The following is a 23,480-nucleotide window of genomic DNA, read 5'->3' as shown; positions in this document are numbered from 1 at the left end:
CATGTAAGTGGAATCATACATTATGTGTTCTTCGTGCGTGTGTGTGGGGTTTTTTGTTTGTTTGTTTTTACTCAGCATGGTTATTTTGAGATTGTCGGTGTGTGTCATTCATTTTTATTCATTGAGTGGCATTCCATTGTATGGTTACATACCGCAATTTGTTTAACTGCTCACCTATTGACAGACATTTGGGTTGTTTCCAGTTTCAGGCTATTACAAATAAAGCTGCTGTGAACATTCAGGTACAGCTCTGTATAAAAAGTCACTGAACTTGTAATTTGACTTTGGTTAAGAAAAGAGTCAGAAGGATGGCCTTGTTGCTTTAGTTTTTGAGACTGTGTGTGTGGAAGAAGCTTCAGGTATGTACTATACAGGTGCACTGTCATACTATGCACTGAAATTCCTGTTCATTTTCACTGTGATAAAAGGCCTTCAACAGTCATTGGATTTTAAAAGAATTTTCTTGAATAGACTTACTGACATTTTGGGGGGGAATACTTAGAGCCACTCTATGGCTTTTGGAAACTGACTGGAGTTATCTCTGTCAGTTTTTCAGTAAAAACCTCCTGTATGGCAATTGAGGCCATTCTGTTGATCATGAAATTATAATATATAAAAACGTAATGGCTCTAATTTTCATAAAACATTTCAAGTGAATATTTTCAAAGTAGTTCTTGTGGGTGGCAATGTAGGGACTCATTCCCCAGATAGAACACGCTGGTAATTCTTCTAAAGTCCCCTGTGTCAGTTTACTACTTGATCAGGAAAGCCCATCTCAGTACATAATGACAGGAGACTCTTCTTTGGTTTGCTGCCTGCATTTCCTTCTATCTCCCTCTCTTGAATCATGCAACACTCATTGGAGTGCTTTCTATCTTACCTTGACCTCACTTCTTTATACGCCTTTCCAAGGACTTTCTTTGTTGAAAGGTTCGGGTAAATGGGCTGAGAACTTGGAACTGGAATAGGAAAGAAGGCAAGAGTAGATATAACAAGCTAATTTTATCTAGTCAGCCCTTTTGTTTCTGTGTATGAGCTGGATGTAGCAGCTTTGATTCCCTACTCCATGCCCCACCCCCACCCTACCCCAAAACGTTGGGAACTGTGGAAAGAGAATTTTGAACTGACTGATGCTGGAGTGTCATCAGGAAGCTTCCAACAATGTAAGCTTAGGTATATTTTTTGAAATCCCAGTGTAAAGCTTGTAGCTTGAATAACCCCCACGTAGTGGTAAAATTTAGTTCACTTTCTTAGGCCCTCCACCCTCCACTGATTGTATAACTTAGGGAACAGAGGGAGACGTAGGAGGAAACAGACAGAAAAGGAAAAGGAAGCCATGCTGAGGAGCAGCCTCTTCCCACTGCCAGAGGGCATTCATGTCCTACGACCGCAGCAGAGCAGGTCGCCTCCCGCATCCTGCAGAGGACTCGGGTGCTGGGTTCATGTTTGTCACAGATCTGACAGTTGCCCTATTAGCTTCTCCCATCTGGAGGGCCCATAAAAGGAATCTCTAATCTCTGGTGAGGATTTATTTATTACTGACTTACTGTAGAGGGCTTCTCTTACGCTGCACATAGGGAAACCAATCTGCTACATCTTTTCTGCACATGTATTAAGTTTTAAGAATTTCATTCAAGTGTCTAGCCTCTGGAAACAATTAGTAGTAGTAGCAGCAGTAGCCGTAACGTTAATGACAATCATAATGATAAAGTGTAAATTCTGTAAGAGCAAGGACCTTATCTTTTTTACCCCCTATCCCTCACACTGGAATGGTGCCTAGCACATAGTAATTGTTGAATAAATGGGTGGATAGGTGAGTAATAAATAGTAGCCAACATTTATGAGCTGTTAGTTTTGTACATACTACATTAAGTACTTTAAGTAGGTTATTTCATTATCTCCTAACAGTACAATAAAGTATTTTCTGCAATATTTTGTCAGGTCTAAATTGTCATTGACTGTAAGTCACACTTATATCTATAACTGGGGAAAAAACCAGAAAAATTGAACCATAACACATTGCTTTCTCATCACTTAGAATTTTTATATCTATTGTAAGAACTATTTTAGACTTACTTAGATACAGAGTGTTTTTTTCGTATTATTGTATATACCTAAAAAGGGAAATAAATTTGTTCAAGTAAAATCCTGAAACAATTTCACATTTCAATCTGACTCTTGTACATCACTTTCCAATTCTGAGTTATTGATTTTGTGTTTTTCCACACAATATCAACTTCTGTGCCGTTAAGAGTGTTGGTAATGCTCTCGATCAAAGAATGTTACTCTACTCTTTCTAGGATTTTTTTCCAAGCTGCTGATACCCATTCTGCAAGTATTAATGCTGGCATTTTACTATTTGACTAACCTCAGTTTATTTTTTTCTCAACTGAAATGTCACTGCTAGTTAAGCAGCTTTTATTCAAAGTTAGCAAAATAAAACCAAAACATTAGTGGTTTTCCCCAGTGGTGGTTGGGTTACAAATGTTTCTTGTTTTCTTCTTTGTAATTGTCTGTTTTCCAAAATTTCTTCATATACACATAATTAAAACTTACCCTTGCTTCAGCTGTGGATCATGATCTCACTTTGTCTCATTTTCTGCAGGCTTCTCATTTGGGGAGTTTGGGAGAATTCATCACTCTAGTAGTGGTGGTCATGCTGCCTTAGGTGTAGCAAGTCCCATCATCTGCCCCTGGTGGGACTGGGTTCTCTGCTGACCCCCAGTGGCTATAGGCTGTATGGCAAGAGACATTCATAAATGATGCAGGTCAGCGCAGAACTCCTGGCATTTTTAGGAAAGTACTTTGTAATTGGCCTTGAATTAGGCAAGCACTTGCTCCCAAACACCAGAGTTACTCTTACTTAACCTATCTTCTTTCCAGTGCCAACTTTAACCTTCCACATTGTAAATTTAGAAGCTTCATGAGAGCTATGCATAAATGAGGCGTTAAGAATAGTAAATAATTATAGACAACAATATTATATTAAAAACATCAAACTTGCTAAGAGACTGGATCTTAATTATTCCCACCACACAAAAAGAAATGTCAATCATTTGAAGTGAGAGAGACGCTAACTGATGCTACAGTGACAAGCATATTGCAATACTGCAATATATAAATGTATCAAGCCCACATATTGTACACCTTAAACTTACACAATGTTGTATATCAAGTATATTTAAATAAAACAAGTTTTAAAAAGAATAAGAAAATATGCAGTAAGGAATTCATGTGCAGAAAACAGAACTTGGATGTACAGACTTAACCTGAGTCCTGAGTGCACCTAGTAGGCTCTTTCGCTGTAATATTTTCGTTTAGAGTTTTATTTTGTTTTCCTGTTTTTTTGTTTTTTCCTCATTGAGGGGAAGGCATAGTTTGGGAATGAAGAAGGGTACAGAGGCAGCAGTGTTCATCCTGGAGCCATAAGAACAGTGAGACCTATCTGCTGAAACCGGTTGCCTCTGTACTGTCTGCCGTGGATAGTCACAGCATGGCGGCCACTGCTGGGGCAAGAGCGCGAGGCAGTTTCCCCACTGCGAACCCTGCTGGGCGGCCTCACTGAGGCAGGCAGGCAGGCAGAACCCAGCCAGGAGAAGTAAGGGACCGTTAAAGCAGAAATACACGCTAATTTTCCAAACAGTGAGCTATTAACCTTCCGAAATTTTAATTCCTTTGACATCCATTTTAACATTTGATCCATCCAGTTAATAAAAAAATTATTATACCCCTTAAGTCATTCTCTGTTATATTGTCAAAATGTCACATTGTCATTGTCTTAAAAATCACTTTAGACCAAAGCTTGTAAAAAGTCTCCTTTATGTCTGAAATTATCGATCAATGTAATTTTAAGGTTTTCACTTTTTAATAATTAACAGCCACTTCCTTGTGCAGCATACCTGCTGCGTGATGTTGTTGGAGGTTAAGCAAGCTTCTGCTCCCCCATAGTTTTCAAGTGTTATTTAACCTTTTTCTATCCATAAGTAGAATTTTAAGGCAACCTAACTGTTGCGGTGTTTAAGTTTGTAGACAGACTTCTTGTTATTTCTTCCAGGACCATTGTAGTAGCTTCCTTACTAGTCTCCCCCTAGTATAGATTGTTTCTACCATCAAATCTAGAAAATTAAGGTGGTCAGCAGAGGCTTTTTGCCATTCCCTTTGTTGTGTTGTGTTTCTGTTTCATTACTAGAAATGGAGGCAGGGTTAGATTGCTCTCATGGTTTTTTGTGCCACCACTTTAGAATTCTGCCTTCAATTTTTCTCAGTTAAAAGCAATTTCATCCCGCTCAGCAGTTCAGCATTGACCTATGATCCAGGAGATCAAGGTTTGATTCCTGGTCAGGGCACATGGCCTGGTTGCAGGCTCAATCCCAGTGGGGGGCATGTGGGAAGCAGCCCATCATGACTCCCTCATCATTGATGTTTCTATCTCTCTCTCCCTCTCTCTCTTCTTCTCTCTCTCTGAAATCAATAAAAATATATTTAAAAAAAGAAAGTAAAAAAATCAATTTCACCTGTTTTAGAGCCACTTCAGTACTCTCTCGGGTCACCTTTATCTAGAAATACAGTACATCTTTTATCATTTTCATACATGACATAAGGCATCTTGGTAATTGTGAATCCTAAAAATGAGATCAGCATACATTTTGATTTAGGTTCTTATTTTGAGACAATAAACACACATTTTAATGGTTTAAAAAAAGAATCTTCACTGCCTGAGATTATACCCATAGGCCATAACAGGATTATTATTATTTTTTAGTGTATACGGCTGAGTTTTGGTTTTTATTGTATTAGTTTACACAAAATTTGCATATTTGGGATTATAAACTATTCTTCTAGCAAAGAATATAATATTAGTTTATAGCCCTTGAAAGTGATTTTAATTTTAATTTTCTTTATTAAATGCCGTGAGAGAACCTCATAGTATAGAGTGATGTGAATATTTTCAAAATTAGAGTTTTGCACATTCTAATTCCTTTCTGGAATATATCTATAGTAATGTTTACTAACATTAATTTAGAGTTTACTGTGTCGTGCATTTGTATTGTCTCATTTAGTCCTTAAACCAATCCTATGTGGTAGAAATTATTATCCTTAACGTGAGAAACTAAGGCATAGATAGTTGATTCGAGTTACAAGTTCACACAGCCAGTAAATAGCAAATTTGGGATTTAAACCCGGTAATATATGTCCAGAGCTTGCCTCTTAACCAGCACAAACTTTCATTTCTTTTTTTCTCTGACACTGAAAAAGAATTATTGAACCAAAATGTTCTCACTAAGTAACTGTAAGATTTTGGACTGTTTGGCTAATGGGCTTACCCAGATCAAGTACGAGGGTGAAGTTAATTTTTTTCTTCATTCTTTTAGCTGATATAGCTCAGAGATATAGGATAAGCAAATACCCGACCCTCAAATTGTTTCGTAATGGGATGATGATGAAGAGAGAATACAGGGGTCAGCGGTCAGTGAAAGCACTTGCAGATTACATCAGGCAACAGAAAAGTGACCCTGTTCAAGAACTTCATGATTTAGTAGAAATCACCACTCTTGATGTAAGTTGTTAACTTTTGCTGGATCAAATGAACATTGCCTGTTTAATTAATGTAAACAAATTTTTATGCAATCAAGGAATCTGTAACATATTCTTATAGTTCATTGCAATGGATTTGGCATATACATACTTATCAAGTTGAATTTTTCTTTAGTTATTTCTCAGGGGGAAAAATGCTAATGTTTTACTGAACCTTTGGGTAAAATGTATAGCATACAGTAAAGTTGCACTAATTTGAATTAATTGAGGTCAAAGGGTAGCCTGAATTACGAAGAAATAGATGTTAATGGTAGGCTTACACCAAAGTTTCCATGTTTTTCTTAGTGGAGACCCTCCGGGTGTCTGCTCTGATTACTCCTATATCAGCTCTTTGCTATGTGTTTTAGTGTCCTCTAAAATAGCCCCACTTAATAATAAACTTAGCAAATCCTTTTCTTTGTACACTAAGTAGTGTTTCAAAAAACATATACAATTGCTTTTGGGCTTTAGATTTTCATTGTCAGGTTTGAGATTTTATTTTTACCCTCCTTACAAGCTAATACATGAACCAGTTGTAGTTTCATGGATGCTGTCAAGAGATATAAGGCTTATGGGTCAGTGACAATTCTTTATTCACATTACAGCCACCAGTGTGAGCATGTTTGCATTTGTTTCTTTGACCCCCAAGTCTTACGGAGGTGACGCAGAGGGCCCAGTTGGATGTCTGCATGTGCAGTGGGTTGTGTTACAGGAGAACTCTGGGCTCTGGGAACTCCCGTGTCGTGTCAGTGCTAGTAGTAAGCCTGCTCTCTGTCCCGGAGGGAGGGAGATGTTACCTTATACACTGTTGCTAGCTGAAACACAGCCCTGAGAAATGGTCTGGTAAAGAGTAGTCAGGCTTTTGCAGTTCATGTAGATCTGCATGTGTGACAGTGTGAGAGACCCATGGAGGAGTCTCTACCTTCAGTCAGTTGTATCAAGTTTTAGATATTTTAGAATTAGTCACCTTGTTTAGGAAAAGAATGTCTGATTAAATAGTTATCTATTTACTGAAATTTTAACATAAAATGTTAGAAGGAAATGTTCATAATTACATTAGACTGTAGTTAAAATTGTTTTCAAACCAGTGTAATCTTTAATATTTTTGGAAAGATGTTAAAAGCCAAATGTGTATTTATAGTCATACTTCATTTGGAGATAATTAAACAAGTTGGGTAAGTGAAATAACATGTTCATAGAACTACATATGTTTGTAAAATACTTACATTATTTTACAGCGCAGCAAAAGAAATATTATTGGATATTTTGAGCAAAAGGATTCAGAACACTATAGAGTTTTTCAAAGAGTAGCGAATATTTTGCACGATGATTGTGCCTTCTTTTCAGCACTTGGGTAAGTATCTTAGTTGAGAGTGTGTCAGTTTGGCTGAGATGTTAAAGGAAAAAGTAGAGAATTCATGGATAAGTCTGACTTACAAGCAAATAATGTGGTTTTTGATTGGTCTATGTGACCACACCAGTGATCTTCATCCCCAGTTAGTGGTAACAGTCTGGGTTTAAAAATGGCTTTTTAGTGCTAAAACTGCCAATCCAAACTTATACCGAGTCACAAAAGCAGGTAACTAAAATTTTCCTTCAAAAACCTGCCTTGTATTAAATTTTTGTTCAATAAGTTTTAAAAATATATGCTTTCGTTGGTATTGCATAGTGTTATCAGTAGGAAAGATGATGAACAAGTATATATTTCAAATAGATAATTCATACATTGCAAAACAGCTGCTAATTCTGCTTCATTCATGTATATTACTGCTATTATTTTTCTTAAAACATGTTAGTACTACTTCTCTCTTCCTGTAGGGATGTTTCAAAACCAGAAAGATACAGTGGAGACAGCATAATATACAAACCACCAGGGGTAAGTTGCTGTTTTTTAGTGTATATGATTTTGTTTTATTTTATTATTATTATTTTTTACTTTATCTTTATTGTTGGGACCATTACAGATGTCCCCCTTTTAACCCTACTGATCCCCTCCACCCCACATCATCCCACCCCCAGGCCCTCCCCACACCAATGTCCACGTCCATGGGCCATGCCCATAAACATACAAGTTCCCTGATTAATCTCTCCCCACCCACACCCCCCTTCCCACCTTCTATGTTACTGGATCCACTTTGTTCATCAGTTTCATATTCCACACATAAGCGAGATCATTTGGTACTTGTCCTTCTCCGACTGGCTCATTTCACTAAGCATAGTACTCTCTCGTTCCCTCCATGCTGTGCCAAAGGCCACAGCTGCACAGTACTCCATGGTGTAAATGTGCCACAGCTTTTTTTTTTAATTTTATTTTTGTTTAAAATATTATAGATGTCCCCTTTTCTCCCCAGTGACCCGTTCCACCCCGTCCCATCCCCCTCCCCAGTTCCTCTCCCCACCATTATCCATAACCTTGGGTTGTGCTTATATGCATATAAATTCTTTGGTTACTCTCTCCCCCTCCACCCACCCGCCCTCCTCCAATCCCTCTGACATTCGTCAGTCTGATCCATGCTTCCATGTCATTGAATCTATTCTGTTCATCTGTTTATTAAGTTCTTTAGATTCCACATGTAAGTGAGATCATGTGATGTTTGTCTTTCTCTGCCTGGCTTATTTCACTTAGCATAATTTTCTCCAGGTCCATCTGTACTGCTCCAAAGGGTACGAGATCCTTCTTTTTTACAGCTACATAGTATTCCATGGTGTAAATGTCCCACAGCTTTTTTATCCACTCATCTACTGACGGGCACTTAGGCTGTTTCCAAATCTTAGCTATAGTGAATTGCGCTGCTATGAACATAGGGGTGCATAAGTTCTTTGTGATTGGTGTTTCAGTTTCCTTAGGATATATTCCTAGAAGTGGGATCAATGGGTCAAATGGCAGGTCAATTTTTAATCTTGTGAGGAAACTCCAAACTGCTTTCCATAGTGGCTGCACCAGTCTGCATTCCCACCAGCAGTGCACGAGGGTTCCCTTTTCTTCACGCCCTCGCCAGCACTTATAGTTTGACGACTTGTTGATGGAGCCATTCTGACAGGTGTGAAGTGACACCTCACTGTGGTTTTAATTTGCATCTCTCTGATGATTAGCGATGTTGAGCATTTTCTCATATGTGTCTTAGCCATCTGTATGTCCTCTTTGGAGAAGGGTCTATTTAGGTCCATTGCCCATTTTTTAATTGGATTCTTTGTCTTCCTTTTATTAAGTTGTGTAAGTTCCTTATATATTTTGGATATTAACCCTTTATCAGATGTGTCATTGGCAAATATGTTCTCCCATACAGTGGGCTCCCTTTTCATTTTGTTGATGGTTTCTTTTGCCGTGCAGCTTTTCATTTTGATGCAGTCCCATTTGTTTATTTTCTCCTTAGTTTCTCTTTATGTATCAGCAAACATTTTGTTGTGAGAGATGTCTGAGATTTTACTGCCTATGTTTTCCTCTAGGATTTTTATGGTTTCATGTCTTACATTTAAGTCTTTTATCCACTTTGAATTTATTTTTGTGTATGGTGTAAGTTGGGTCCAGTTTCATTTTTTTGCATGTATCTGTCCAATTTTTCCAAAATCATTTCTTGAAAAGACTGTCTTTACTCCATTGTATGTTGTTGCCTCCTTTGTCAAATATTAATTGACCATAATGGCATGGGTCAATTTCTGGGTTCTCTGTTCTGTTCCACTGATCAATATGTCTGTTCTTGTGCCAGTACCAGGCTATTTTGATTACAGTGGCTTTGTAGTATAACTTGATATCTGGTATTGTGATCCCTCCAACTTTGTTCTTCTTTCTCAAGATTGCCGTGGTGGCTATTCAGGGTGTTTTTTGGTTCCAGATAAATTTTCGAACTGTTTTTTCCAGATCTGTGAACTACTCTGTTGGTATTTTAATAGGGATTGCATTGAATTTATAGATTGCTTTGGGTAATATGGACATTTTAATGATGTTAATTTTTCCAATCCATGAACATGGTATATTTTTCCATTTGTTTATACCTTCCTCTATTTCTTTTTTCAGTGTCCTGTAGCTTTCTGAGTAAAGGTCTTTTACATCTTTGGTTAAGTTTATTCTTAGGTATCTTATTTTTTTAGTTGCAATGGTAAATGGGATTGTTTTTTTAGTTTCTGTTTCTGAGAGTTCATTATTGGTGTATAAAAATGCCATCAATTTCTGGGTGTTAATTTTATATCCTGCTACCTTGCTGAATTCATTTATTAAATCTAGTAGGTTTTCTGGTGGAGTCTTTAGGATTCTCTATGTACAATATAATGTCATTTGCAAATAATGACAGTTTTGTTTCCTCCTTTCCCATTTGGGTGCCTTTTATGTTTTCTTCCTGTCTGATGGCTGTGGCTAGGACTTCCAGTACTATGTTGAATAAGAGTGGTGGAAGTGGACACCCCTGTCTTGTTCCTGTTCTTAGGGGAAATGGTTTTAGTTTTGCCCATTGAGTATGATGTTGGCTGTAGGTTTGTTATATATGGCGCTTATTATGTTGAGGTATGATCCCTCTATTCCCACTTTGCTGAGAGTTTTTATCAAAAATGGATGTTGGATTTTATCGAATGCTTTTTCTGCATCTATTGATAAGTTCATGTGATTTTTATCTTTCAATTTGTTTATGTGATGTATCACATTTATTGATTTGCAAATATTGTGCCAGCCTTGCATCCTGGAATAAATCCCACTTGGTCATGGTGTATGATCTTTTTAATATATTGCTGGATCCGATTTGCTAATATTTTGTTGAGGATTTTAGCGTCTGTGTTCATCAGGGATATTGGCCTGTAATTCTCTTTCTTTGTGGTATCTTTATCTGGTTTTGGAATTAGGCTAATGTTGGCCTTGCAAAAAGAGTTTGGAAGTGTTCCTTCCTCTTGGATTTTTTGAAATAGTTTGCAGAGTATAGGTGTTAATTCTTCTTTGAATGTTTGTAAAACTCTCCTGTGAAGCCATGTGGGCCAGGGCTTTTGTGTGCTGGGAGCCCTTTGATTACTACTTCAACTTCATCAGCAGTTATCAGCCTATTTGAACTTTCTGACTCTTCCTGATTGAGTTTTGAAAGGTTGTATTTTTCTAGGTATTCATCGATTTCATCCAGGTTGTCCAGTTTGGTGGCATATAGTTGTTCATAGTATTTTCTTACAATCCTTTGTGTTTCTGTTGGGTCAGTTGTTATTTCACCTCTTTCGTCTCTGATTTTGTTTATTTGGATCCTCTCTCTTTGTTCTTGATTAGTCTGGCTAAAGGTGCATCAATCTTGTTTATCTTTTCAGAGAACCAGCTCTTGGTTTCATTTTTCTTTTGTATTGTTTTTTTAGTCTCCATGTCATTTATTTCTGCTCTGATCTTTATTATTTCTTTCCTTCTACTTACTCTAGGCGTTTCTTGTTCTTCCGTTTCTAAGTTTTTGAGTTGTCGGGTTAAAGAGTCTATTAGAAGTTTTTCTTGTTTTTTGAGGTAGGCTTGTAGTGCTATAAACTTCCCTCTCAGGACTGCTTTCATTGTGTCTCATAGATTTGGAGTTGTTGTGTGTTCATTTTCATTTGTTTCCAGGAAGTTTTTTATTTCTTTCTTGATCTCTTTGGTAACTCATTCATTGTTTAAAAACATGCTTTTCAGTTTCTATGTGTTTAAATATCTTTTAGTGTTTTTATTGTAGTTGATTTCTAGTTTCATGCCATCGTGATCCGAGATGATGCTTGATACGATTTCACTCTTCTTGAACTTATAGAGACTTGTTTTGTGTCCTAACATGTGGTCTGTCTTTGAGAATGTCCTGTGTGCACTTGAGAAGAATGTATAATCTGCAACTTTGGGGTAGAATGTTCTGTAAATGTCGATTAAATCCATCTGATCTAGTGTGTCATTTAGGGTTGCTGTTTCCTTGTTGATTTTCTGTCTGGAAGACCTATCCAGTAAAGTCAGTGGGGTGTTAAAGTCCCCGAGTGACTGTATTGCTGTCGATCTCTCCCTTAAAGTCCTCTAGAAGTTTTTTTATAAATTTAGGTGCTTCTATATTGGGTGCATATGTGTTTATCAGGGTTATATCCTCTTGCTGGATTGATCCCTTTAGTATTATGTAATGACCTTTCTTGTCTCTCGTTATGGTCTTTATTTTGAAGTCTGTTTTGTCTGATATGGAGTGGAGTATTGCTACCCCAGCTTTTTTTTCACTTCCATTTGCATGGAAAATTTTTTTCCATCCCTTTACTCTCATCCTGTATGAGTCTTTTGTTTTGAGGTGGGTCTCTTATAGACAGCATATAGTTGGGTCATGTTTTCTTATCCATTCAGCCACCCTATATCTTTTCATTGGGGCATTTAATCCATTTACATTTAAGGTTATTATTGTTACAAGATACTTATCTACTGACATTTTGTTTCTTTATAGCTGTTTCTCATTCTCTTTATTTCTACGTCTAATTATAGCAGTCCCTTTAACATTTCCTGTAATGCTGGTTTTGTAGTGATAAAGTCTTTTAACCTTTTGACTTGGAAGCTCTTTATTTCACCATCCAGCTTGATTGATAATCTTGCTGGATAGAGTATTCTTGGTTTCAGATCCTTCTTTTGCATTATCTTGAATACTTCATGCCATTCCCTTCTGGCCTGTAGAGTTTCCGATGAGAAGTCAGATGACAGCCTTATCGGGGCTCCTTTGTAGGTAACAGTTTGCTTTTCTCTAGCTTCCTTTAAGATTCTCTCATTGTCTTGGATCTTTGACATTTTAATTATGATGTGTCTGAGCATCGTCCTCTTTGGATTCTTCTTGCTTGGGACTCTCTGTGTCTCCAGAACCTGTGTGCCTTTTTCCTTGACCAGGTTAGGGAGGTTTTCTGCCATTATTTCATCAAATAGGTTCTCTAACCCCTGCTTACTTTCGACCTCCTCTGGCACTCCTATAATACGAATATTGTTTGTTTTGTTTTGTTTTGTTTTTTAAATATATCTTTATTGATTTCAGAGAGAGGAAAGGAGAGGGAGAGAGAGACAGAAACATCAATGATGAGAGAGTCATTGATCAAGCCCACAACCCGGGCATGTGCCCTGACCGGGAATCGAACCCTGATCGCCTGGATCCTAGGTTGACGCTCAACCACTGACCCACACCCGGCCGGGCTGAATATTGTTATGTTTTATGCTGTCCCATAGCTCCCTTAGACTGTCCTGTTTTTTCATTGTTTTTTGTTTTTGGGTCTCTGATTGAGTCATTTTTTCTACTCTGTCTTCTAATTCACTGATCCTATCCTCAGCTTCTTCTAATCTGCTGTTTATTTCTTCTAATGTAGTCTTTATTTCTGCTATGTCATTCTTCATTTCTGACTGGTCATTTTTCATAGTTTCCAAATCTTTTTTCATGCTGTTGGGCATCCTTACAATCAGTATTCTAAACTCTGTATCTGAGAGGTTGCTTATCTCTGTTTCATTTGGCTCTTTTTCTGGAGACTTCTCTTGTTCTTTCATTTAGGGCTTGTTTTTTGGTCTCCCCATTTTGGCTAAATGTTAGGTAGATCTGCTAGGATTCTCAGTCTTTTTGGCAGGTCTCTGGTACAGGCCAGTGTCAGACGCAGTTTGTGACTGGCCCTGAGTACCCTATTTGGGGCTATCAACAACCCCAGGCTTGAGGTCTCCGCTGCTGGGGTTGGATGCATTTGGACAGAACCGAGATGCACACCAAAGTCTGCTTTTGGTCCCAAACAGATCAGGCAAAAACTCAAAGCACCCTGAGGTCTGCCTCAATCTGCAGACTTGTTAATTTGATCCTTCTAATGAGCCTCAGGCTGTAGAAGCTCCACAGGGTGGGGAGGCTCTTTGTTATCAGTCTCTTAACAAGCCTCAGGCTGTAGAAACTCCTCCGGGCAGGGCGAGAGGCTTTCCATCAGGGTAGGGCAGTTGCTTTCCCCCTCAGCAAAAGCCAAAAGTTTGCCTCCCAAGAAAGATGTCCCCCACAGTCTGGGGGAATGACTCTTCCCAGACTCTCCCCACACAGCTCCAGTCCACTCCACTCCCCCTCCTCCTCCGCCGGAGCCCAAGGTGAGTGACCGCACAGGAAATGTCGTGCATTGGCCCTTTAAGAGGGTGCCTGCATTTCCAGCCATTTCTCCCTGTCAGACAGAAACCCGGTTGCTTTTCACAGCCAGATGTTATGTGGGCACCCTTCTCAGTTCTGGTGCTCTGGGCTGGGAAGCTCAGCCTGGGGTTTATGCCCCAGAGTCCTCAGTGGGAACCCCCCTCAGCTGAGATCTCCCTCTGGACCTTCAGCTGCTGCCTGTGGGAGCCCATCCAGCCCTCTCGCGTCCACACTTCCTACCAGTCTCTATGTGGTCTCCACTTTTCCTCCTTGGTTATAAGGGTGCTCCCCAGCTTGTCTTCAGTTGGTTTTCAGGGTGTTTTTTCTATGTTTTAGTTGTAAATCCAGATTAGTCCTGGAAGAGTGTCAGTGTAGCTTCCACTCAGTCCGCTGCCACCTTGGAATCTAAATTAAGTACACGAATTGGTTGCCATTGCAATTTTTCACACACAAAAACAGTCTATATTTTCCCATTTCATAATGTTCATTTTAATGCTGTTTGCAGTTCTCTGACACACTAAAGTTTTTAATTTTTATGAAGTCATATGAATGAGATTTTTGCTTAGGAAGCTCATTTCCTGTTCTGAATTCAGATAAGAATTTGCCTGTATTTTCTGGCTTACATAGTATGACCTTCTCTACATTATGGGAATCTAGTATAGTGTGTCACAGTGTAGTCTGGTTGTTAAGAGCATGGGCTCTGAAGGAGACTGAGTGTTAATGTCAAATCTGTCACTTTCCTAGGTTTATAACTCTGGGAAAGTTTCTTAGCTTCTCTGTGCTTCAGTTTGTTCATTAGTAAAAATAGCCATGATAATGGTCCTGCTTTAGGGGATGTTTCAAGGATTAAATGAGTCAACATATAAGGTACTTACAACAGTGGTTGAACATAGCAAGTTTACCCAGTTAATGTTAGCTGTTTGTCATCATTTTAGGTACCTCATAAGTATTGATTTTGAGTCTATGTGGAAGTAGATACTGTAGATAATTAATGTTAGAGATAGCCATGCCTTAGATTTATATAGTATCTTGTACTTTTCAAGGCTTTTTCACTGAAAGTCTTCAAATTTTCTTCTAATATCTTCAAATCTAAGGACTAGCTAACTTCATTTTTGGGATAATTCTTTTTTACAATGCCTGCCTGCCATTGGTGAGATACTGATAAACAGTTAACTGACCCAAATCCAAGGAAAAGCAGAAGGCTTATGTACCACAGGTTGGATAGTCGGGTCCCTGATAATCACAAAATTATCAGCTCCTTACCATTTACAGCCCTCAGAAGTTCCATGTTTTTTGCTGCTTTTGTATCCCCTGTAGATTTTCTGGGCTCATATATAATGCTTTAAGAATGCATTTTTGGTAGCACAGGTTAGATTTGTTTAATACAGTGTTTTTCTCTGTTTTTGTAACAGCCTTCTGCTCCAGATATGGTATATTTGGGATCCATGACAAATTTTGATGGGATTTACAATTGGATTCAAGATAAATGCGTTCCTCTTGTCCGAGAAATAACATTCGAAAATGGAGAGGTATGGACTTTCTAATGTGGGTCGTCATTTTTAATTCAGATTTCTGAACAAGCAAACTTTGACCGTTCATCTTACTGTTTCACTACATACTTATCTGTAGTAGGAATCATACAGCTGAACATAACTACATCATAGCAATTTCTGTAATACAGGCCAGTGGTTCTCACCGGTGTTGTCCCAGGACCCCTCTGTGGCATTTCCTGCAGTGTCGGTGGTTCATTACAGTTTTGAAAATGATTTTGAAAATGCCTCAGGGGTTTCAGATAACCACCCTTGGTGGAAGATCCTTGTTTAGGGGGTGTCCTTTAGAAGCAATGCTCTGCAGATTTTAGTTACAATCCGTTGTACAGTGTGAATAATCCTTTGCCATAAAATAGTTTTTCTGATTCCTGTCTATCCTAAAAGAATGAAGTCATGAGATAATAGTTATCAGTTATCATGTAACAGACCTCAGTGATCCCATGTGCCTGAAATAAAGCAAACTTACAGCTCCCACAAAAACAAAACACAAAATTCAGAGGTTGAGGAGCAAGTAAAGGGCTGTCTGTGACACCTCTCTGTTCATTACCATGTTCAAAATACATCTTTCTTTTCGTTTCACTCTGTGTTCAAAACCCACGCTCTAAGAATGCAGTTTTTAGAAAGCATTATCACGTAGTAAACACACCCATCTAATCACCATCTAGTTAGAAGTTGGCAGTTCTCTAAAGGAATCAAGTATTTTAGGCCTTGCAGTTCATATAGTCTCTGTCAGAACAACAGCAGCCTCAGACAGTATATAAACAGGTGTGGTTGTGTTCCAGTCAAGCTTGCTTGCTTGTGTTCTTTCTTAGCTTATTTATCAAATGAACATCCCTGCTACTTTTCTCAGTTCTCTAGGCTTCAGGCATGCTTGGCTCAATTATATTGTGTTAGCTCATTTAGTCCTCAGAAGCTCAGAAAGATTTAGTAACTTGTCATAATTATTCACCTGCTTTAGCAATTCTTGCAGAAATAGTTTAAAAAATAGAGTTTAAAGGTATAGACTGGAAAACCTTAAACAATAAAATAAGAGTTCCAGTTACCCCTCAGTCATTTTAAACAGTGGGGAAACCTCTGAACCTGATTGTCCTAATGTCCCTCCCCTGACTCTGAATGCCTACTGGGTAGAAACTGTGTTGATGTGGACAGGGGAAACTTAGAAGCCCAAGCAGCATAAACTACCAACTACTATGTTAATGTATGTAAATTAGTTTAGCAAATAGATTTTTTCAAACTACTAATTTGCTTATTACTTTTCTCCTAATAGCTGTTAGTTCATCTGTACTTTTGTTTAGTCTAATAAAGTAATATATTTGTTTTTACTTTTAACTTCCTAGCTCTTAAGTTTTCTAAAAGGTGACTGCTGAGTCTTCTTTCCCAATTAGTATTTATTTAGCAACATTTGTTTATACCATTGGACCTTATTTTTCCCCTGGGACGTTGCAGCTGTTGCATATTACATGGGTTGGATTCAAAATTGTTTCTACCTAGAAAACAGCTACAAAGAGAGACCTGATTATTCTCATTGACTATTTCTCTATACAGGAATTGACAGAAGAAGGACTGCCTTTTCTAATACTCTTCCACATGAAAGAAGATACAGAAAGTTTAGAAATATTCCAGAATGAAGTGGCCCGACAATTAATAAGTGAAAAAGGTAGACAGCTTAAGGTGTTTATTTCCATCCTTTCTCTGTCTCTCCCATTCCCTTCCCCCATTACAGCCTCAGAATGTGCATGTAAACATGGGTGTGGGAGGCATTAGTAGAGACAGAATATGAAGCAGTGGCTTTTTTTTTTAAACCATGGCTGTTTTAGCTTCCTAAAATCAATTAGCTTGAAAAGTGGGGTCATAGGTGAATATTGTCAGTTTTAGGCACTTTCTTCTAGCACATTGATAATTGCCTGGTCCCTTTCTAATAGACAGTCCCACATATTGCTTAGAGGACTTACAGAATCTGATTAACATTTATTTCTAAATGAAGAAGAGTTCTCTGTGGACTTCTCCAAGGCATCAAAAAAAAAATTGGGGGTATTACCAACTTTCCCTTTGTCATTAGAGAAGAAAGTCAGACATAATAAACTGAAGGCATTGTATGTTTTGGGGGTTGAATTAGATTGAAAAATCAACCAGTAGGGACTGGAAGGGCATCCTTGATGAAATGAAGATGGTCCCCGGAAAACAGTTTATATGTCAGTTTCTGGAACTTGCTCCCAAGACCTGGGTAATCTGTAGAACAGAGAAGTACCAGTGTAAGAAAAATGAAAAATTCACTACAGCATTTGAATTTAGCTTGAGTTCATATAATTCCCAAGAAAATTATACTTTTTTTTCAGTGTTGTAATATTTAGGTTTTAGTTTTTGTGATCTATGTTACTCTAAAAGATTTGGGGTTTTTTTTAGTATGTCACTTTTTATGAACTTGCAGTCTTATGAGACTACGATCAAGAAAATTCTGATCTATCTCTCCCACTTCTTTTTCTTTTAAAGGTGCAATAAACTTCTTACATGCAGACTGTGACAAATTCAGACATCCTCTCCTGCACATACAGAAAACCCCAGCTGATTGCCCTGTAATAGCTATTGACAGCTTTCGGCATATGTATGTGTTCGAAAACTTCAAGGATATATTGTAAGTATTCCTTTTTGTTTTTTTTAAAATTACTAATATATGTCTCAAAAATGAACTGAAAACAATTGTTTGGATATTTCAAATAATCTTATAATGGAACAGTAATACTTCATTATTTAGATGGAAAAGGTGTATATTTTTTTCATTCCAAAGTGTGGTATAATTGACCATGAGAATTATGATACATCCCTATTGAAAAGCCAGCATTAGGTGATCCTAATGCTTAGAAATTAATCTCTGAAAGAAAATTTTTGGGCTTTGAGAAATTAGTTCTGAATTGAGTTTGGTCTTTGTCAGCACATCAAGGCAAGTAGAATATAATCCTAGGTCAGGTTAAAGGAAATTGGTAATATTGCTGCTTATGTGTGACTGTCTAGCAAGCGTATTAGTAGCAGTTAAGACCCAGAGGATTGCTATGACTAGGCATTTCTAAGGGCATAAAGCTATGAACCTTTGAAAGAACAGATAAGCTTTCTGACTATTCTCAGCTATTCGTTGAATTAACAAACATAAACCTTATAACTACCACAGATATTTCTATTAATTTCTGAGATTTAAATACAGTGGTAAAAGTGGAGATTTTTCTTCATATATGAAAAATTTAAGCAAGACTGTGGTATTAATTCAAATTAGATATTTTCTTTTAAAAATTCATTTACCCTTTTTATGTCCAAAGATTAAATTGCACATTTAGAGGATGATTTGAAGTCATATTGCGGAATGGATTATATTGCTCACTTCTAAATATTTCAGTAGAGATATGGCTGTTTGATAGAAGATTCTCAGTCCTAACATATAGGATACCCAGAATTGAGTCCTACCTTGGGCAAATCACTTAACTTCTCTGTCTTGTTCCTTTACATTTAAAATATTATTGATGGTACAGCCTACCCAATGAGATTGCTGTGAAAATTAATGTGTTCTAAGCCAAAGTACTAACAAACATTGTTTTAACTTTACCTACACTTAAAACAATACCATTTAGCCTATTAACTCATTAAATATTTACCCACATCTTCTATATGGCAGTCACTGTGTAACATAAACCAGTCTTTTAGTTTACTAAGACTAGATCCCTGCCCTCAAAGAACTCCCAACCAAGGAGAGAAAGGAAGTAGGGTAACAGGCAGTTGTTTTCTGATGTGATAAATGCTCTTAGAGAGTTCAGCAGAGAGGTGCCTGATCCAAGATTTCTGGAGATGTGAATGCCTAAGGTAAGTCCTACAGTTCTGTAGAAGTTTAACATGAAGGTGAGAAGGAATCAGGGCTTAGAGAAAGGGCACATTGGCAGAAACAAATACCAAGTCTGTTGGCTGAATGTGCGTGGATGAGAGGAGGAGAGACGAGGTCAAGGGAAGTAATGAAAGGCTCGCTCATGACAGCCTGGTTACAGAAGTCTGACATTGTCTTGAAGACTATGAAGAGCCAATGGAGAGCTTTAGTGAGGGGATTGTTTTTTAAAGATAATTCAGGATGCAAACGAGAATAGATTAGAGGGTTAAAGTAGAATCTAGGAGACTGTTCAGTAATCCAGGAGAGTTGATGATAACCAGTAGATGATGCTTGAGTGAGTGAATTACCTAAATAATTCTGGCAGCAGCATTAAAGTTTACTGATCAGTAACCAAATTACAGGGTGGGGTGAAAGTACGTTTACATTTGTGAGTATTCGAAACACAGAGTTTATTCTTGTATTATTATTTATTAAATATTGTATTATTTTCCATATGAACAACTATAGACCTTCTTTTGCCCCACCCTGAATATGCTGAACTTTGGTTTTTATTCCCAGGAATGTTGTTGTACATCCAGGGAAACCTGTGAGGAATTCCATCGTGGCCATCTTAAGTTTTCTCCTCCAGTTCTGAAATCAGATTTAAAACACTTTAGCACTTCTGATTCCATTTTGGTGTCTGTCAGAGAAGCCATACTACAAAATGGTTGTATTCTTTACCACATGACCCAGCCCCCTCCCCATCCATCGGCTGGCAGCACTGTACCTATGCCTTGGTACAAAAAGAAACTGAGCCAGGAAGAGTCTCCAGAGAAATCTGGAAATGGGAAATGTTCCTCTCCCATCCTGCAAGTCATTAGTCCTATCAGCAAGGAGGGAGATAAGAGAAGTGACTACATTTGAAGCTCTTTGAAACAAATTACTTCTTTAATTTCCCCTTTAGGTGCCTGATTTCCCCTTCTAGGCACTGTTCCCACTAATATTTTTTAACTGTAAGGAGGCACATGCTATATGAACTACAAACTGAGCCTATGTGAATAGACGTTAGTGTTAAAAATCAAATAACACATGCAGCAAAGTGAATCTGACACATTTTATGGCTTGCATAATTGTTATTGTGCTGCATGGCAATTAAGGCTTAAATGATAAGCAGTTTCCATATATTACTATAATTACTATTACTTTTACTTAGGACCTCAGCATTTCTGGGGTCATATGGAGGAAGTAAGGTTGTGGTAAGAAGAGAGAAAGCAGGTTTATGGTGCAGTCTCTTCCCATGCCAGAGGTAGGCATTGGCGGGGACGGTGTACTACCAGTATGCTTTCTGCCTCTTCCTTTCTGGGGAAACTGAGGCTGAGGGAGGTAACATAACCAATAAGGCCATATAACTAATTACTAGCAGGTTTAGGATGTATGTCAGAGTATATTGAACCCTAGAGTCCTGAGCTCATAACACTTGATCCCCCAAAAGTTACATTTCAGTACATATAAAAAGCAGTATAAGTATGAATGTGAAAGGTGTTTGAAGAGACAGTACTTACGAGTACCCGAAACTAAGTCACAGATTGGTTTCTTGCCATGTAAGGGAACAGATTCTCTGTGGAGATAGGGAAAGAATGGAGGGTAATTGCAGAACCTAAGAGCACCTAGGCACAGGTCTAGGAAATGCTCCACAGCCCTGAGAGAAGAGAGTAAATGACTGGGTGTGGTTTCAGACTGTTGAAGGACTTTGAAGAGAAACTTACATCCTAAAAGATTGTGGCCAGTGAACACCCTCCCATCTGTACCTTTGCCCAAGAGTTCTTAAACAGTAATTTATCCCAAATCTTTAAATCACTGAAAACTATGATCATAATTCCTGAAAGTAGGCAGTTTTGGAAAGTTGGCGGCAGCTGACTGAGGAGAAGAAAGGGGCAGGGCAGAACAGGAAGTAGGAGGCGGGCGTCTCCCTCATCAGCCTGCCTCCTTGACCTTAGGGGAGCAAACCAGGAATTGGATGGAATGATAAAGAACTGGGAGGGAAAGGTAGAAAAGAATTTTTAATCAGATCATCATTAAGGTCCCTTTTAACTCTGAGAATCTGGTTTTGTTCATCATTACCTAGGGGGGCCTTTATTTTTTTACCCAAATAAGACTTTTCTTCAGTGGAAAAAAAGTGTTATACTGAGAAAGTTTCTTAAAAGGCAAATTTTATTTAATTAGTTTTTATTTCTCTCCCTATATCAACTGCTTTGTGACAGCATCAGATGTTCAGTAAATGTTCTGATTTGCTTTTAGTTTGATCTGCTTATTATAAGTTTAAGTGTTTGACTACTTTGAATATATATATCTGCACATCTGGAATGTATCCTAATGTTTACCCACTATCTGTTTGCCCTGTTGTTCCCCACCTCTCCGATTCATCTCTGTAGTTTTGGTTTTCTGAGTATGTCTTTCCTCTCAGCCACTAGGCAATACAGTGAGTGGCCTGAGTCCTTAAACACCGTTTTTATTCTCAAGTAATGTACTTATATACAATTGACATTGATTACCTACTTATAAGTACTATGTATTTTACAAATCATCCCAGTATATTTTACCTTATTTGGTCCTTCCAGCAAAAGACACCAAGCTTCAGTCCCTCATCTGTAAAATAGGAATAATAATAGTGTCTGTTTCATAGGGTTGTTGTGAGCATTAAGTGAATGTTTGTATCTATAGCTCTTAGAACAGTATCTGATACTTGGTAAGTGCTATTATAAGGCTAGCTATGGTTCTGCAATAAAATATTTGGATTCAAATAAAAATCTATGTAAAAACTACAATTAAGTTAAATAAAGCAGTTCTCATTTTACATATTAGAAAGCTGAAGCTTGAAGAGATTAAGTAACTTAAATGGCAAAACCTTTTTTTTACACTGTAATACATTAAATGAGTTTGTACTACATTATTGTATAAGTTAAAAGTGGTACACAGCATTAGGAAACTGAATCCAGAAATATATAATAAAAGAATAATATATCACAACTAAGTGGACTTTATCCTAAGCATGCAAGGCTGGTTCAACATTCAAAAATCAGCCCATGTAATTCAGCATATTAATGAATAAGCAAGAAAAACTGCTGATTGCTGTAATCCATGCAGAAGCATTTGACATAATTTAACGTCCGTTCATGACAAAAATGCTTAGCAAACTGGGAACTAGGAATATATGGAAATTTCCTCAATCTGATAAAGGATATTTCTAAAGAACCTATAGCTAATGCCATATTTAGTGGTGAAAGACTAATATTTTCCCCTTAATCAGGAACCAGGCAAAAATTAGGTCTACTGTGTGTCTGTGTGTTGCATATCATTTGCTCTTTTATCTCTCTGATTATAAGAAATTTATGTTCTTTGTAGATAGTTCTGAAAGTTAATAAAGTACCAGAGTGTAAATTAAAAATCACCCATAAATCCACAAGCCAGAGAGTTATAGAGAACAGATCAGTGGTTGGCAGGAGTTAGGGAGAAGAGGAGGGTCTGACTAAAAAATGGGTGCAGGAATTATTCTGTGTCCTGTTTGTGGAGGTGGTAACAAGACACTTATATGCATATGTTAAAACTCATAGAACTATAAACCTAAAAAAATGATTTCTACTGTATGTAAATATTTTTAAATGGTAAAAATACCTTGCACGCAGTTCTCTAAGCTCGTTTAATGATACACTTAACTGTGTGTAAATTTTGCATCACCTAAAAATAAAGATTGTAAACAAATGAAAAAGTGTTTGGAGGATGGGAAACACCTAGGTGTTCTAATTAGAAAAATTTACCCTAAAGTGTGAAAAAAACAATTGAATTTATTATGGCAAGGGTCCGTTTATTTTCCTTTTCAGCAGATAACTATGTTGTCTGTTTTTCCTGACAATATATTGTTGATTCACTGATTGTTACTTAATAATGGATAGTTTCTGCCCACAAGCTAGATAAGAGCTCTTTTGTAGCCTGTTTCTCTACCACATCAATTCAGATACATCCTATCTCCCTTGTCTTTGTCTTTTGCTCACAATTCTTTCTTCTCATCTGTTGACAAGGCGAAAAAACTCAAATTAGGAAAAAATCTATTTTGAGTGTTCTCTAAGAATTTGTTACTTTTAAGATTTAATTATAAAGCATTTCTTGACTAGCAGAAGCAATTCACACTGTATTGGTTGTGATCATCTTTGGACCTTATAAAATAACAAACAGGAGCTTTATCTTAAACATTGTAAATCATTTGCAATTCTTTGCATTGAATGGTTATATTTTAGTACTTTGCTGTGGGTGACAGTAGATGATGTCAGATTAAGTTTAAATCGATCTCTCAGTGTTTGTCTCTGGTGCATATGCAGTTGCTTCAGCACCAGAGAACCTTTCAGAGGCATTCTGTCAATACAGCTACCTGACAGTCATTTGTAT

General features: G+C 37.6%; 1 protein-coding gene across 1 annotated transcript in view; it reads left to right on the top strand.

The window, feature by feature from the left end:
* Positions 1–23,480, top strand: part of ERP44 (endoplasmic reticulum protein 44) — a 63,849-nt gene that overhangs the window by 33,178 nt on the left and 7,191 nt on the right. The window contains exons 5-10 of the mRNA XM_016225019.2: positions 5,373–5,557; positions 6,813–6,928; positions 7,393–7,450; positions 15,059–15,175; positions 16,742–16,853; positions 17,687–17,828. Coding sequence (XP_016080505.1) covers positions 5,373–5,557; positions 6,813–6,928; positions 7,393–7,450; positions 15,059–15,175; positions 16,742–16,853; positions 17,687–17,828 — 730 coding nt within the window. The remainder of the gene's footprint in view (positions 1–5,372; positions 5,558–6,812; positions 6,929–7,392; positions 7,451–15,058; positions 15,176–16,741; positions 16,854–17,686; positions 17,829–23,480) is intronic.

This window comes from Miniopterus natalensis, chromosome 12 (genome assembly GCF_054644295.1).
Source record: "Miniopterus natalensis isolate mMinNat1 chromosome 12, mMinNat1.hap1, whole genome shotgun sequence".
NCBI lineage: Eukaryota > Metazoa > Chordata > Mammalia > Chiroptera > Miniopteridae > Miniopterus > Miniopterus natalensis.
The sequence above is the reverse complement of the archived record's forward strand: the minus strand, read 5'-3'. Positions and strand labels throughout refer to the sequence as shown.